General features: G+C 39.5%; 1 protein-coding gene across 4 annotated transcripts in view; it reads left to right on the top strand.

Moving 5' to 3' along the window:
• optc (opticin) overlaps nucleotides 1-1,612 on the top strand; it is a 48,007-nt gene extending 46,395 nt beyond the window's left edge. For all 4 annotated transcript variants that reach the window (XM_040158663.1, XM_040158664.1, XM_040158662.1 and 1 more), the window contains one exon: nucleotides 172-1,612. In XM_040158663.1, the coding sequence (XP_040014597.1) occupies nucleotides 172-339 (168 nt within the window). In that variant the 3' untranslated portion in view covers nucleotides 340-1,612. The remainder of the gene's footprint in view (nucleotides 1-171) is intronic.
• The last annotated feature ends 13,583 nt before the right edge of the window (nucleotides 1,613-15,195 follow it).

The following is a 15,195-nucleotide window of genomic DNA, read 5'->3' as shown; positions in this document are numbered from 1 at the left end:
ACTGGTAGACAATGACATCTTTCCAAATTGCATGACACAATTCTTGGTGAACGTATTCCAGGCAGTGAAAATGATCATAGCGTCAACACTAACACTAACCCTCCACAAATGTTGAATGGTAACACTTTTCAGTGTTAAAACATCAATAGTAACTTTCTTCTTCACAATAAGAACAACAACATCCAATCGCTGCATGAGGACACCTTCTGTAACCTCCATGATCGCAACTTCATCCGCCGTAACCTGGAGGACATCCGTCTGGACGGCAACCCCCTGAACATCAACCTATTTGCCAAGGCCTATGTTTGCCTGCCACGCCTGCCTGTAGGAAGTCACTGACAGCTATTTAACTTCAATGTCTGTTTTGTATCAATATTGGTCATGTGTGCATGTCTAAATATTGAATACCAGTTTTTATGCAAAGTCTGTAGTTTGTAGGAAGAAAGCATTCAAAATATCATGAGACATAGACTGCATGACTGAATTATTTTTAAAGCTGCATTAAGTGATTTTCTGGCTTTATAAATTCTTATAAAGTTGTATATCACTTCTGTGTTAGCAAACAGTTTGCTATTTACACATCCGGCAGACACAAAGCCACATTATTATTCATTTTGATTCATGCTTGTGTCCACCTGATAAACAAATTAGCTGTTAAATGGTACACGGTGTTCATTAGCTAGTCATTGGGGATGGAGAGGTAGTGTACAGTGGGTTTATCAGATGTTTTTCACTGAAAACAGCTGCCTACTTCTGCATGCTGCCGGTTCATGAAAGTGGAGGTTGTGGGCGTTTGTGACAGTCTCTTTGGGTTCAACCTAACAAGCCCCCCCTTCACATTACGCATAGTCTTTGATCCATTGTTAGAATAAAAATATTGATCAGTTCAGCTGTTATTGTTAATATTATTGTAATAGGGAGAAGAAAGAGAAACATGTCTCCCCTTTTAACCTCCTGAACCCTCAGCTGTTTTTGGATAGTTATCTCTCCCTTTATTTACAGACTTATGGCATACCTTATATTTTACTTCTTTTTTTGGGTTGGAGCATGTGGGGTTATTCAAAATGCCATCATCTGGTGTGCCATTGATAAATCAATTTCTAGGACACCTTTTATGAAAAAAATAAATTGTTATTTTTTTCTGTATGTTCTTAGATTTTCCTCACATAATAATAAACACCTGCATATGAATTTATAAATGTAAGGTTAGTGTTCCTGGAATGTAAGAATCATGTTAATGGGACATTCTATGCCACTATCAAAACATGCTTTGATAGTGTAAATTTACATAAAACTCATTTCCATTAATTTTATTACTCTTGTGTTTTCCTTTATATTTCCATTTGGAATGAATATGTTTTGAGATTTGGCACTGCAGATCCCATGATGAGATGGTGGGTGTGTGATATAAACAAGAAGTACTATATGGCCATGTACTCTTTGAGTCAGTTGTAATTTCCCCCCTTGTGCACTCAAAGACTTTGATGATAAGTTTACCATGTTCATGACTTGCAAGCATCAAGAGGGTTGTATGATAAGCTGGTTGTGTGAAAATGAGAATACTGCGCTTTGATAATATATGTCTATTAAATTTGGGTTTAATTACATTGAACGACGGCCTTTGGGTGATGCAAAATCTTTGTTTCATATTTGTTGTACTTCTGTACTGTGAAGTGCAATGTCATATATGTCTGGGTTACCCAGTTTTAACTACGACTTGGATGTTGATGTGATCGCTATTTACAAATCGGAAACTAGTAATTATTGTAATTCTGAAATGACATGAATATGGAATTATGCACATTATCCAAAAGTCTGAAACTCTACAGAATTTTTAAGGGAATAACCCACAATTAATAGCATTTGTTAAGATGTAATTCAGTCTGCACTGTAGAAAGTAATGATGCGTTAGTTAGAAGCAGTTCCTGTTCATACTGTTACCATGGACAATGACTGGAATACTTCTGATACCAAAAAAATGTCAGTTTCAGGTTTATTGTCATTTCTGCACATACTGTGTGTTTGACGTAAATACAGGAAAACGAAATGTTGTTCTTCATTGACCTCAGTCCAACATAGAACAGACATACAAACGTCACACAGTCTTAAGGATAACAGTGAGCACTCTTACATCAGCAGCTACATCACTACTCTTACATTAGCAGCAACAACTTGGATGTAAACAAAGTTCAGTCTATTTTCTTCTCGCGTAGCAAGGTTGACATTTTGGTGGAATTAAAACAGTAAAACACTCTTTAAATTTGCATTATTGGAGTCGCCAGCGATGATGAAAAATCCATGTGTTGTTTGTTGGTAGATGATGCTGCTGTACAGTTCTAGCAGATAGCCAGTTGCAGTTAACAGTAACAACAACAGTGAACTCCTTCAGCAGATAATACAACCGGTGGACACAACCACAGTATTTGTACACCTCTCCTGCTGGATATAAACACAAAGACAGCAATGGTTCCTATTGTTTAAGTAGAATATTATTCCATCCAGCTCGATGGTCATGTCCTGAATGTTGCTGTGTAGCTATGTTTCACTGAAAACAGAGATGCAACAGTTCATTGTACTCACTCTGCTGATCTCCAGAAGATCCTGGCGGCTGTAGTTGTTTTTTCTACATAAAAAGTGCTCTTTTTTTTAACAGTTGAAGACACTTAAAACAACAAATTCACTGAAATATTTGGGCCAGGAGAGGCCACTGTGTCTGTATGCGCTGCCACTGGCAACCGACCTATGAAAGTGAAACTGAGCTGAAGTAACTAAATCAGCAACAGGTAAGACAAATGTTCTTGATATTATTAAAAAACTGTATTACTGTAATAAAAATTAACTTAACAGAGTTACATGATACCCCTGGTATCAAAAATGACTCTGCCATAAAGAGTTAAAGAGAAAGAAACACAAACGGGTCATTCTGTCAAAAAATGTCCCCCAAGGGGTTGTTCAGATTGTCCTGGGAAACCTGTTTGGAATGGGAGGAAGAAATCACACCCATGACCCTGGCCTGCCTCAGGGCAGCTTTCCCCATCGCCAACAGAGTACATCTTTAAGTAACAAAGGGATTAGCCTATCCACCTGACCTTTATTCCGGTCAGGTGGACAGAATACAAATTGGCCACACTGACAAGGTTAAGCAGTGGAAAGAAGAAGTTAAGAAATGAAACCACTACACATATGAAGTTCAAAGGGGTACACTCACGGAGTGGTGCATCTGGGCACGGTGTGGAGAATAGGCTGAATACATCATTAAGAAGGCTGACATTTATTTTAAGTTACTACAAGTTGAAGCATCTGAGTGAAGTACCTTTTAGTACTTTATTTACTTTATTAATTTTCTTTTAAATTTGCTATACCATTGCTAAAAAGTGCTAGTTTCAGATTTCAAGTAAAATTAAGTAAGGGTTGTCTTTGAAACAACAAAAGTACTTACTTTGAGTAGCATGTCCTTGAGTGAGTAGTCAACAAAAATTGTTAAATGATGTCAGGTTGTAGAGCACGTAGGCAACATACCTGGTTGCACAGCCTCTTTGAGAAAAGATGAGGCTCTACACCTCCATTTGCAAAGCAGGCTGCAATCATGCAGCCCATCAGCCTGTACTTTCCAGAATAAAGAGCTGAGATGGACAAAAGAATGAGATTCTATTTGATATCATATTCAAAGAGGTACAACGTCAGTGTCACTTAGCTCATTCATAATTTAGTAAACTTAACCAAAAATTGTATGTTTATAACAAGATCTGACCATACAGTATCTCACCTATACTGTCCAACAACATACAGTGCCCCAATTTGGTCCCTCACCGCAAAAGAAACCAAGGTAGCCAATAGCAAGATTACACAGTAGAGCACTGCACATTCGCATGCGAATGCCCTGACTTTTCAGAACAACACAAATAATCCAGACATTCAATTTTACTTTCAGATCCAAAACAAATTCTCCTCTCCAACACTTACTGCTCTGCGTCAAAGACACAAGACAGGTACGCATCAATGGATGAATTACACATGCACCGACTTCACTACAGGCTTACAAAAGCGACTATGGTCGGATATCATTTTTTCACACATGCACTAAAATCTGGAATGAGATTCCATATTACATAAGAGCAATAAGCTCTACTATAAATTTCAAACAGACATATAAACACTGTCTGATCAGATGAAACGCTTTGTTTCTGTTTTATCTTTTATTATACTGTGGCCCTGTCTTTTATTTGCTGTAGAACAGGAGCCTGCTGTAAAACAGTTTCAACTGAGTCAGGCCAGTTTAAACATAACACAATAGATTTTTATCTTATTTTCACAGTGCTAAGAACATGTCTCGGCAGTAAATGTAAAATGCCTACTTATTCATTATCCTCCAGACTGTAGTTGAATGGAGGAGAGGATATACAAGAAGTTGTGGGTGGAGGGGGTGTGAAGAAAAAGTTGTTTATCATTTATTCAATTTTGCTGATGCTCCTATAGAAGTTTCAAGGTCTCTCCCAGGAGCCCTAGACAGATGTTTTATGAGTCCAGTGGGGCCTACCTATGGCACAGCCTGTCGCCTTACCATAAGTGGAAATAAGCCAAGCTATGTCTGTCTGAGCTTCAACTTTTGGCCAGTGCATGGGTAGCACTTCAACATTATAATTTCTATCCTTTTGGATGATGTGTTAGGGTAGAAGTAAAGATAACCAACTGGGACAAAGTTCTTTGTCTGAAGTCTAAAAAACATGATTGTTAGACTTTTCTATTGAAATTTTCCTTTGACTTCTTGTGATAAAGTTTCTTTGTCTCCTATATTGTAACTTACAATATATTTTACTTAAACCCTATCAGTGTTTTGTGTGTTTAATTGTGATCAGATTTTTTTGTGGAAAATCTTCCACAATAGGGGGTCCTTGATAGACATGTAAGGGCCATGACTGTGAATCAGGGGCTCTCAAAGTTTTGATGACCACACAGGAAAAAAGCACACATCAAGCAAAACAATTCCAAAACCAATCATTTATCATTAACATTAAGATGCCAGAAAGCTTCCCTGGTAGCACAGGAAAACCACGAGAGAGACAGAGAGAGAGAGAGAGAGAGAGAGAACGAGAGAGAGCGAGAGGTTTATGGTGCTTATTCCTCGTGGCCACAATTTTCTTGATGTCCGGCTCTATCACTTTCGTTGATATACAAAGCACTGAGTGTAAATGGACATCCTTCAGCCTGGATCTCAGCTTGGTTATATTAATGGCCATGGTGGAGAAGATTTTCTCACATTTGCATGTGCTTCCGAACAGAGAGGCCATTCTCATGGCAAGTAAGTAAGTAAGATGATGGAGACAGTCCTCTGTAGAATTCGACGAGATACTTGTCTCAAAATGCGCCGCCTGTTTTGGAGCTCTCCTGCAGGTCGATGAGTTCTAACTGCACTTCCGAGAGATGCTCTTTGGGTGCACATTTAAAAGGATCTTGGAAGAGATGAGATGATTTGTCGTGTTTCCAGAAATCTGCAAAGTGATAGTGAAATTCTTCCTGCAGTTCTTCCATCATGTTGTGGTTCTTGTCCGAGCATATGTGATACAAAAGGTCTTGTTCATCCGCGAGAGCCTTGCGAGTGGGGAAATGGGCTAGATTCCCCTCTTTGAGCCATCCCTGCAGCAGTTAAAAGGTTTTATTTGGAAAGCCTTGATGTCAAGCAATGTGGAAATGAGCTTCACATAGCCCTGTATTTTCAAACTGAGCTCATTGAGAAAACTGGTCAGGTCTGCAAGGAGTGCTAGGTCACAGAGCCATTCAGTGTCACTTAATTGTGGCAGATCCTGTCCCTTTGACTGCACGAACTCTGCGATTTCTCTCCTAAAGTTAAAAAAAACAATTCAGTGTGGCACCTCTGCTCAGCCAACAGACGGCAGTAAAGTATATGTCATCACCAAATTCGGCCTTAGATTAAATTGGCGGTGATTCAGACTCCTGGACTTAATGAAATTAACAGTCCTGACAACCATGTCTATGACATTTCTCATTTCAAGCGTATGATCAGTGAGGGCCTCTTGATGAATTATGCAATGATATTTGATTATGTGCTCAACTCCATTCTTGGAGACTTTGTTGCAGAGCAACGAGACAGTACCGGTCTTAGTGACAACCAATTTTTGATGCTCCATTTGTATCTGACACCGACCATGGATGACAGCCTCTCATTCTATGTAGCGAGACTACGACACACAGCATCACAAATGTTGGTTCCTCTTGTCCTGTCTTTGAGACTTTCTATGCTTAACTGTTTCTCAACAATTTCAAAGTCCTAAGCTGCGGTCTGAATAAAAATCAGCAATTGTACTGTATCTATGTCTGTGCTCCCATCCAGTGCTATTGAAAAAGGCTCCCATGTACAGGTTTTTGACTTGTAGCTTCAGTTGCTTTTTGGGGTCATTGCACAAATCTTCGATGCGCCACATAACAGTGTCATAGGTCCCAAAAATCTCCTCTATCGTTTGGGCTCTAGCAATCAATCATGAAGTAAATCAACCTGTAAGAGTATGATTACATTTCCTTTTCCCAAAAATTAAAGGAATAATCTTCCTAATTGCCTCATTATGGCAGTGGGAGGTAGAACAGTCATTACAAGAAGAATGACATGCCTCAGCTGTCCAACCTGCAGTGGTCATATCCAGAAAGCTGAGGAAATGCCTTTGTTAAGGAACCTTGAAAGTTAGACTGGTCCCTGGGAATGAACAGTCTATGAATGGCGCTGCTATTTAGTAAGTAAATATGTGCACATACATATGTAATAAACATAAAGCATAGAATAAAAGTAAATGAACTGCAACTTTTATCCACCCAGATATTTGTTTCCTTATGTTTCCAGTATAATAATATACTAATGTGGCTAATGCTCTTACTCCGTCCACTTGTATAACATTGGACCCCTGGATTGAGATAAATGACGCTGAGAGTCACCAAGGGTCTTTGTCTCCTTTTGTGTCTGAGTGCAGCCTGATGTGAGCTTTCATTGTGGAAAGCCTGAAACATTTATGAGACAAAACATACTAATGATACAAAAGTACATTTCAAAATAAACACCATATGTGAAATATCAACACACACTTTTCTGTAAGTGCTATGCAAAGGCAACTGGATTTGCTTAAAGTTCTTGATTGATGTTTCGCCTCTCATCCAAAAGGCTTCCTCAGTTCTAACTGACTAGTGGGGAGTTCCAGGTAAATACCTTCTGTTGAGATCAGCAACAAAAGTCAGTCATTGAGGTCACATGAGTCATTGACCTTCCTGGTCTTCATGTGAGTCGTTAGGATCACATGGGTCAAGGTGTGGATGGGTGCTAACACCTTGAGGGTCGTTAGGTTGACAAGTGAGTTGATGAAAAATATATATTCTCAAAAAATATGAATTTATACACAAATGCAGGACATGACCACAAAAAACAGCAAAATCCTTATGCTTGTTGTGTTGCATGTTGTGTTTATCATATTTTGTTGAAGGGTGGGTTGAGTCTTGGCAGCACAGTGGTGCAATGCTAACTGAGGCACCGCTGCTGCCTCACAGCAAGAAGGGTTCTTGGTTTGAACTCGGCAAGGACCTTTTTGTGTGGAGTTTTCATGTTCTCCCCATGCCTGCGTGGGTTTCCTCTGAATAGTCCGGCTTCCTCCCATAGTCCAAAGACATGCAGGTTAACTGGCAACTGTAAATTGCCCAAAGGTGTGAACGTGAGTGTCACTGGTTGTTGGTCTCTATATGTTGGCTCTGTTGGCTATGTTATACACTGGCGACCTGTCCAGGGTGGACCCTGCCTTGAGCCCAATGTTAGCTGGGACTGCCCCAGCCCCCTGCGACGCTCGAAGGATAAGCTTTAAAGCTACAGTAGTTCATGGATGGTTTAAGTCTTGTTGTAACTACTTAGTAAACTGCTCCACCCCGTGGTTAAATTTTGTATGACTGTCAGCAACCGGAAGAGTCACAGCTATGTGCCCCTGTCAGGGTTTTTCGTCCTCCCTAAACCAATACAGGATTAGTGACCAGTGGTGGAATGTAACTAAGTACTTTTACTCAAGTATTCTGTAAGTGCAAGGTCCTTGCTTGACCTCTGCCTGACTACCACCTATTTCCAATTCAATGAAGGTTTCTACAGACAGAAGCACGGCTGTGCCATGGGCTCACCGATGTCACCAATAGTGGCTAATCTCTACATGGAATAAATATAGAACAGAGCCTTGACCTCTTTTCCAGGATCTGACCCTAGCCACTGGCTTAGGTATGTGGATGACACCTGGGTCAAAATCAAAACCCATGAAGTTGAATCCTTCACTGAAAACATCAATGCAGTGGACAGATCAAGTTCCCTCGTGCGGACGTCAGTGGAAATAGCCTAGCCTTCCTGGACTGTGCGGTGCACACTGAGAGTGACAGAAGCCTCAACATTGAAGTATACTGGAAACTCACACACACAGATCAATACCTACTGTTTGACTCTAACCCCCCACTGGAGCACAAACTGGGGGTCATCAGGACCCTACAACATCGGGCTCAGAATGTTACCACAAGGTCAGAGGGGAAAGAGAAGGAACATAAACACATCAAGGAAGCACTTAGAACTTGTGGTTATCCCAACTGGGTCTTCGTCAAAACTACAAAAAGAGTCAGAACAGACTGAAAACAAAATGAAATAAACAAAACAACATTGATATTCCCTATCTTCCGCAAACATAACATCCCTGTGCATTTCAAGCCCAGTAACACTTTGACGCAAAAAATGGTCCACCCTAAGGACGAAATACCCAGGCACAAGACGAACAATGTAATTTACGCAGTCCAATGCAGCGAGAAGTGCACAGATCTTTAGATTGAGGAAACTAAACAACTGCTACAGAAGTGCATGGTACAACACAGGAGAGCCAGTTCCTCAGGCCAGAACTCAGCAGTCCACCTGCATCTTAAGAACATACGACACTCTTTTCAGCACAGTGATCTACGCATTTTAGCCAGAGAAGACCAATGGTTTGAAAGAGGAGTGAAAGGGGCCATTTTTGTCAATCCGGATCAACCGTCACTAAACAGAGGAGGTGGTCTGAGACACCACCAGTCAGCAACCTACAATGCAGTTCTAAGTTCCCTCCCCAGACAGCTCGACACCCATCCACACCAGGACTCATGTGACCACTCACTTGATGGCATGGTGGGTCAACGATTCACTTATCACCCTAATGACCCTCAAGGTGTTAGCACCCATCCACACCTTGATCCATGTGATCCTAATTACTCACATGATGACTGGGAGGGCAGACGTCTTAAATAACTTCGAGCAAGTCCAGTTGCCTTTGCATTGCACTCACAGAATACAATGACCTGGATGACAGAGAATCTTCACAGACATTTTACTCAAGTACTTTACTTAAGTACAAATTTTAGGCAATTTTACTATGCTGCAGTTTTTCCATTGTATACAACTTTATACATCTACTCCACTACATCCCAGAGGCAAATATTGTACTTTTTACTCCACAACATTTGTCTGACAGCTTAGTAGTTATTTTTCAGGTTATAAATTTTGATACCCTTCCTGTCCAGTGAAAACCATGATTTTTTTATTTGAATTTTTCTGAAAGCTTAAGTGCACCTCTATGTTTTGAAATGTTCTCCTACTTCTTAAGCTAAATAAACTATTTTTAAAAACCCTCTTGGATTAGCTGGAAAATGCATTGTCACAAAGCTGAAAACAAGCTTTTTTTCTGAGCTCATGAAAAGTAGATTTTTTAGAGACACGTAGTTCTCACAAACATATAATGATCATATAGAACATGATGCATTGCTGTAGATTAAACTGCGCAAAAGTATATAAAGTAGTTAATATTAGCGGTAATATTAAACCAAAAACATCATATATAGTAGTAAAACACTGACAGGGACTATTTGTCTACAGAAATACTTTTACATTTGCTACTTTAAATTTCACAGGTAATGTGTAAATACTTTTACTTAAGTAAGTTTTTGAATGCAGGACTTTTATTTGAAATGGAGTATTTTCACAGTGTGTTATTGAGTAAAGGATCTGAATATCTCTTCCACCACTGATTGTGGTTGACAATGTGGCACAAATGCTCAGTTATGCAGTGACTCATTGAAGAACAGTACTTGCTAGAGGACTTTTACTTGAAGGCTTGCCCTGGAGTCTGGAATCTGTTGTACTTGATTCTGTACTGAGTCTCAGGTATAACCACCTCTGCTTCCGTCGACTGGAAAGCAGACGCCTATCCCATAGGCTCTGCATTTTCTTCTTGATCTGCTGTTATCTGTTTGGACTCAGCTGCCTGTCTATCAATGGGAGTATGCATTGCATTGCAGGTCGTGGTGCTCTCTAGTGTGTCAGGTAACCCCTGACAAAGATCAGAGACTGGTGCATCTCAGTCCACAGGCCATGAAAATTTTACTGTTGACAAAATTGCTGCAAGTACTGTTTAATACTGGGCAGGTAAGCAAATTGTAATGCCAAGAGTTGCATTTCATTGTCCACTTCCGCTATTCCCTCTGTTTCCAGAAATGAAAACAAATCTTAATACGAATTGGACACACCCTTCCACACATCACCCCACAAACGCTCAATGCTCTGATTGTGTGTATTCCTCCCTCATAAGGAGCTGCTCCTGCTAGAATCCCTGAAAATGTCCATAAATAGACAGATGGTGTTGTTCTCTCCCCCATGATCTGTGCTCAGTCTGGAAAGAACACCATATATTACAACAGCATTTATGAAGTTGCACATGAAAGTGCTGGCCAAGTTGTTGTTGGACACACAGAGAAACACCACCCGTCAGCTGTAGCCATCGACAGCACCATGAATAACACCCCTCTACCTGAAGCAAAACATATAATGCTAATCAGTAGGATGACAAGGTATATGATTGACTAGCACCATGAGACCGAATTTTTCCAACATTCCACAATCTATCCTAATGTGTTTTGCAAATACTGGTAATCTGAAGTAAAGTCCAAGATGGTAATGAATACAGCATATAGCAAAAGAATTATTAACACCATTTTGATTTCATCAATCAAAAAAAGACCACACACTGACAAAATCCTGAAAGAAAACAGTTCTATGGCATGATATTGTTGATCAAGTGCACATGTACACTTAATGTACCTTATCAGCTTGTGGTTTCCATCAATGTGGCATAACGAGTTTATTCTAGTAACACAATAAGATAGTCTGTGTTACCTCTGAATCAAAGCTCTCTGGGCAGGAGCCCTTGGATTGACACAAAGCAATCCCTCTTGACCTTTGTACTTGGAGGTCCTCCTGCACCACTCTACTACAAAGGGGAGCTTGATAGCCAGCATAACCTGTAAAATATATTGGCAGACTATTTATTAAGCCAACATAATGCAAAAACTGATTATAAGGATGGCAAAATTAAAAGCAGTATAAACTTCTTAATCGACAGCAGGACCAGGGTAGGACTGACAGTATACGTTTATGTGCATGTGTTTAATGCTAGTAAGGCAATAAAATGGAATTAGAGTGCTTGTAATCATCATCAAATAATGTATATCGTCTTTAAATAGTGCTTAACAGTTTTTTTTCATTAAGTTAATAATTAATTCATTATTAATAATGAACAAACATTAGGTTATCTTATATTCAGGACATTTATATTACAAAGATTCGTAATTGGATTGTTTTCAGACCAAGGCTCATCTTATTTTTTGTTTGAACTCTTAAAGAGGTACTGCACACTTAAACATGTTATTTGAGCTGTAAACTAACATGATATGACTGTACTGTGATATGGCTCAGCAATGGTTGAAGATGGCAGCAGTTCCTTCGATAGCAACACACTGCTATGTACATTTAATAATAAAACTAATAATTATAATAATAGGGTGAATAATAGTATATAACAACTAAATAATAATTACAGGTATAATTATAATTAATAATAATAGAAGATAAACATAATATTTGAAGCAGTGGATTTTGAGCAGGATCATGGGGGCAGTAGGTAGGTTTTCAGTCACAGATCCAGACTTTCTAGCACCAGGGGCAGAAATACCGGCAGAAAGCAACAGGAAGAGAGAGGAGAGAGACGAGAAAGAACAAAACTACGGGAGAGAGAAGAAGTCAAGTTAGTAACGAGCATTGATGTGACATGAATACATACAGATGGAGAGGAAGAGGAGGAGAGAGGAGGAAGTCCCCCGGCAGTCTAGGTTTATAGCAGAATAACTAGGGTGTGGTTCAAGCCGAGCCTGAGCCAGTCCTGACTGTAAGCTTTATCAAAAAGGAAGGTTTTAAGCCTACTCTTAAACGTGGAGAGAGTTGTCTGCCTCCCGGACCCAAACTGGAAGAGGGTTCCACAGTAGATGAGCCTGATAACTGAAGCCTCTGCCACCCATTCTACTTTTGGAGGCTCTAGGAACCACATTCTCGGAGCGCAGTGTTCTACTGGGGTAATACGGTACTATGAGTTCTTTCAGATATGATGGTGCCTGACCATTAAGGGCTTTGTAGGTGAGGAGGAGGATATTAAATTCTATTTTGAATTTTACAGGGAGCAAATGCAGAGAAGCTAACACAGGATAAATGTGATCTCTTTTCCTAGCTACTGTCAGTACTCGTGCTGCAGCATTCTGGATCAACGGGAGAGTATTTAAAGAATTGTTGGGACAGTCTGATAATAAGGAATTACAATAATCCAGCCTAGAGGTAACAAAAGCATGGACTAGTTTTTCTGCATCTTTTTCAGACAGGATGTGCCTGATTTTTGTAATGTTACATAGGTGAAAAAAGGCAGTTCTTGAAGTTTGTTTTATGTGAGAGTTAAAGGAGTTTAACAGCAGAAAGTTGATGGTCATCCAGGTCTTTATGTCCTTAAGGCAATCTTGAAGTTTAGCTAACTTTGGTCTCATCTGGCATCATTGACAAATATAAATGGGAATAATTTAGAATGTATGGGGTGTTTCCTAATAATATTGCCTAAAGGAAGCATATATAATGTGAATAGAACTGGTCCAAGCACAGAACCTTGTGGAACTCCGTGACTAACATTTGAGTATATGGAGGATTTTTCTTTAACGTTTATAAACTGAAATCGATCTGATAGAAAGGACCTAAACCAGTTTAGAACGGTTCCATTAAAGCCAATTCAATTTTCTTGTCTCCGTAATAGGATATGATGGTTAATGTTATCAAAAGCAGGACTAAGGTCTAACAAGACAAGTACAGAGCCAAGTCCTTTATCCTATGCAGTAAGAATGTCATTTGTAACTTTCACCAGTGCTGTCTCTGTGCTGTGATGCACTCTAAATCCTGACTGAAAATCCTCAAACAAACTATTATCATGTAAAAAGTCCCACAACTAGTTTGCGACAGCTTTCTTAAGGATCTTAGAGAGAAAGGGAAGGTTAGATATGGGTCTATAGTTGACTAAAACATCTGGATCAAGAGTATGCTATTTAATGAGGTTTAATTACAGCTGTTTTAAAGGACTACGGTACATAGCCTGTTAATAAAGACAGATTGATTATATCCAGCCAAGAGGTGTTAACTAAGAGTAAAACTTCCTTAAGCAGCTTATTTGGGATGGGGTCTAAGGAACAAGTTGTGAGTTTAGATGAAGACATTATTGAAGTTAGTCGGTGAAGGTCGGTGGGAGATAAACTGTCCAAGTATACATCAGGTTGTTTGAAGATAAGTCGGTGCCAGTTGAGGGCAGGAGGTGGTGAATTTTGTCTCTAATAGTTAGAATTTTAACATTAAAGGAGATCATGAAATCATCACTACTTAGAGCTATAGGAATACATGGATCAATGGAGCTATGACTCTCTGTCAGCCTGGCTACAGTGCTGAAAAGAAACCTTGGGTTGTTTTTATTTTCCTCTATTAAAGATAGTAATAGGCTGCTCTGGCATTGCAGCTATCATGCAAGGCTAAGTGGGATTCATCCATTTTGGTATAACGCCATATCCTTTCAAGGGAGTTAAACCATGGAGCTAACGTCCTTTGTTCTATTGTCTTCTTTTTTAGAGAGAGGCGATAGAGTCGAGTGTCATTCTCATTGAGCCTGCAACACTATCAACAATCTCGTCAATTTGGGAGGGACTAAAGTTAGAGCATAGGAGTCCTCTGTTATATTGTAACATGGTGGTAAATTAAGTGCTGATCGAATCAATTCCTTAAATTTATCTACAGCACTATCAGATAGACATCTAGAAAAGACATTTTTGCCTAATAGTGTGTAGTCCAATAACAGTAATTCAAAAGTTACTGAACAATGCTCCGATAAAAGAGGATTCTTTGGAAAGAGTATTAAATGTTCAATTTCGATGCCATAAATCAGTACACAATAACAACTAAAATAGGCTTTAAAGTTTTCCATGATAGATGTGCAAGACTAAGAACCAGGATTTCTAATGAGTTATAATTGAGTTTAGGTTTAGGGTTGATTTACAGGCTTGAGTTGAAAATTGCTGCAACTCCACCTCCTTGGCTGGTGCCTTGAGGAATGTGAGTATTAAAATGACTGCGGGGAGTGGATTCATTTATGCTAACATATTCATCATGACACAGCCAGGTTTCAGTGAGAAATAAATAAATAAATAAATCAATATGATCTGATATTAGATCATTTACTAATACGGCTTTGGATTGGAGCAAGATCGCTCCAATCCAATCATGTTTAAGAGTCCACATTAAATTCTCCTACTTTGTTGTACTTCTGCAGAGGTGGTCTTAATTTTTATTAGATTTCTGTGTACAACTCTGAATCGACTTCAGAGGTTTGAATAACATTGAAATAAAAAAGAAATACCCCTTGACACTCATCAGTTCTGCTTTTGAGCCCCTCCAAGGAGCCACTATATTCACAAAACTCGACCTGCGGAATGCTTACCACCTGGTTAAGAAAAAGGAGGGGGGCGAGTGGAAGAGGGCCTTCACTACACCTTAGTGTCATTTTGAGCATCTGGTAATGCCTTTTGGGTTAACCATTGCCCCAGCCATTTTCAAAGCCCTGGTTAATGACGTTTTGATGGATTATCTACACTGCTTAATTTTTGTGTATCTCTGACATCCTCATTTTCTCCAGAAACAAGACCGAACATGGTCTTCACTTCCGCTAGGTACTTCAAAGATTGTTGGAGAATAAATTGTTTGTCAAAGAAGAGTGAGTTTCATTCGAGCAAGGTGAGCTTCCTGAGATA

Source organism: Xiphias gladius, chromosome 21 (assembly GCF_016859285.1).
Source record: "Xiphias gladius isolate SHS-SW01 ecotype Sanya breed wild chromosome 21, ASM1685928v1, whole genome shotgun sequence".
Taxonomy (NCBI): domain Eukaryota; kingdom Metazoa; phylum Chordata; class Actinopteri; order Istiophoriformes; family Xiphiidae; genus Xiphias; species Xiphias gladius.
Note: the sequence above shows the minus strand (reverse complement) of the source record. Positions and strands in the feature narration are given on the sequence as shown.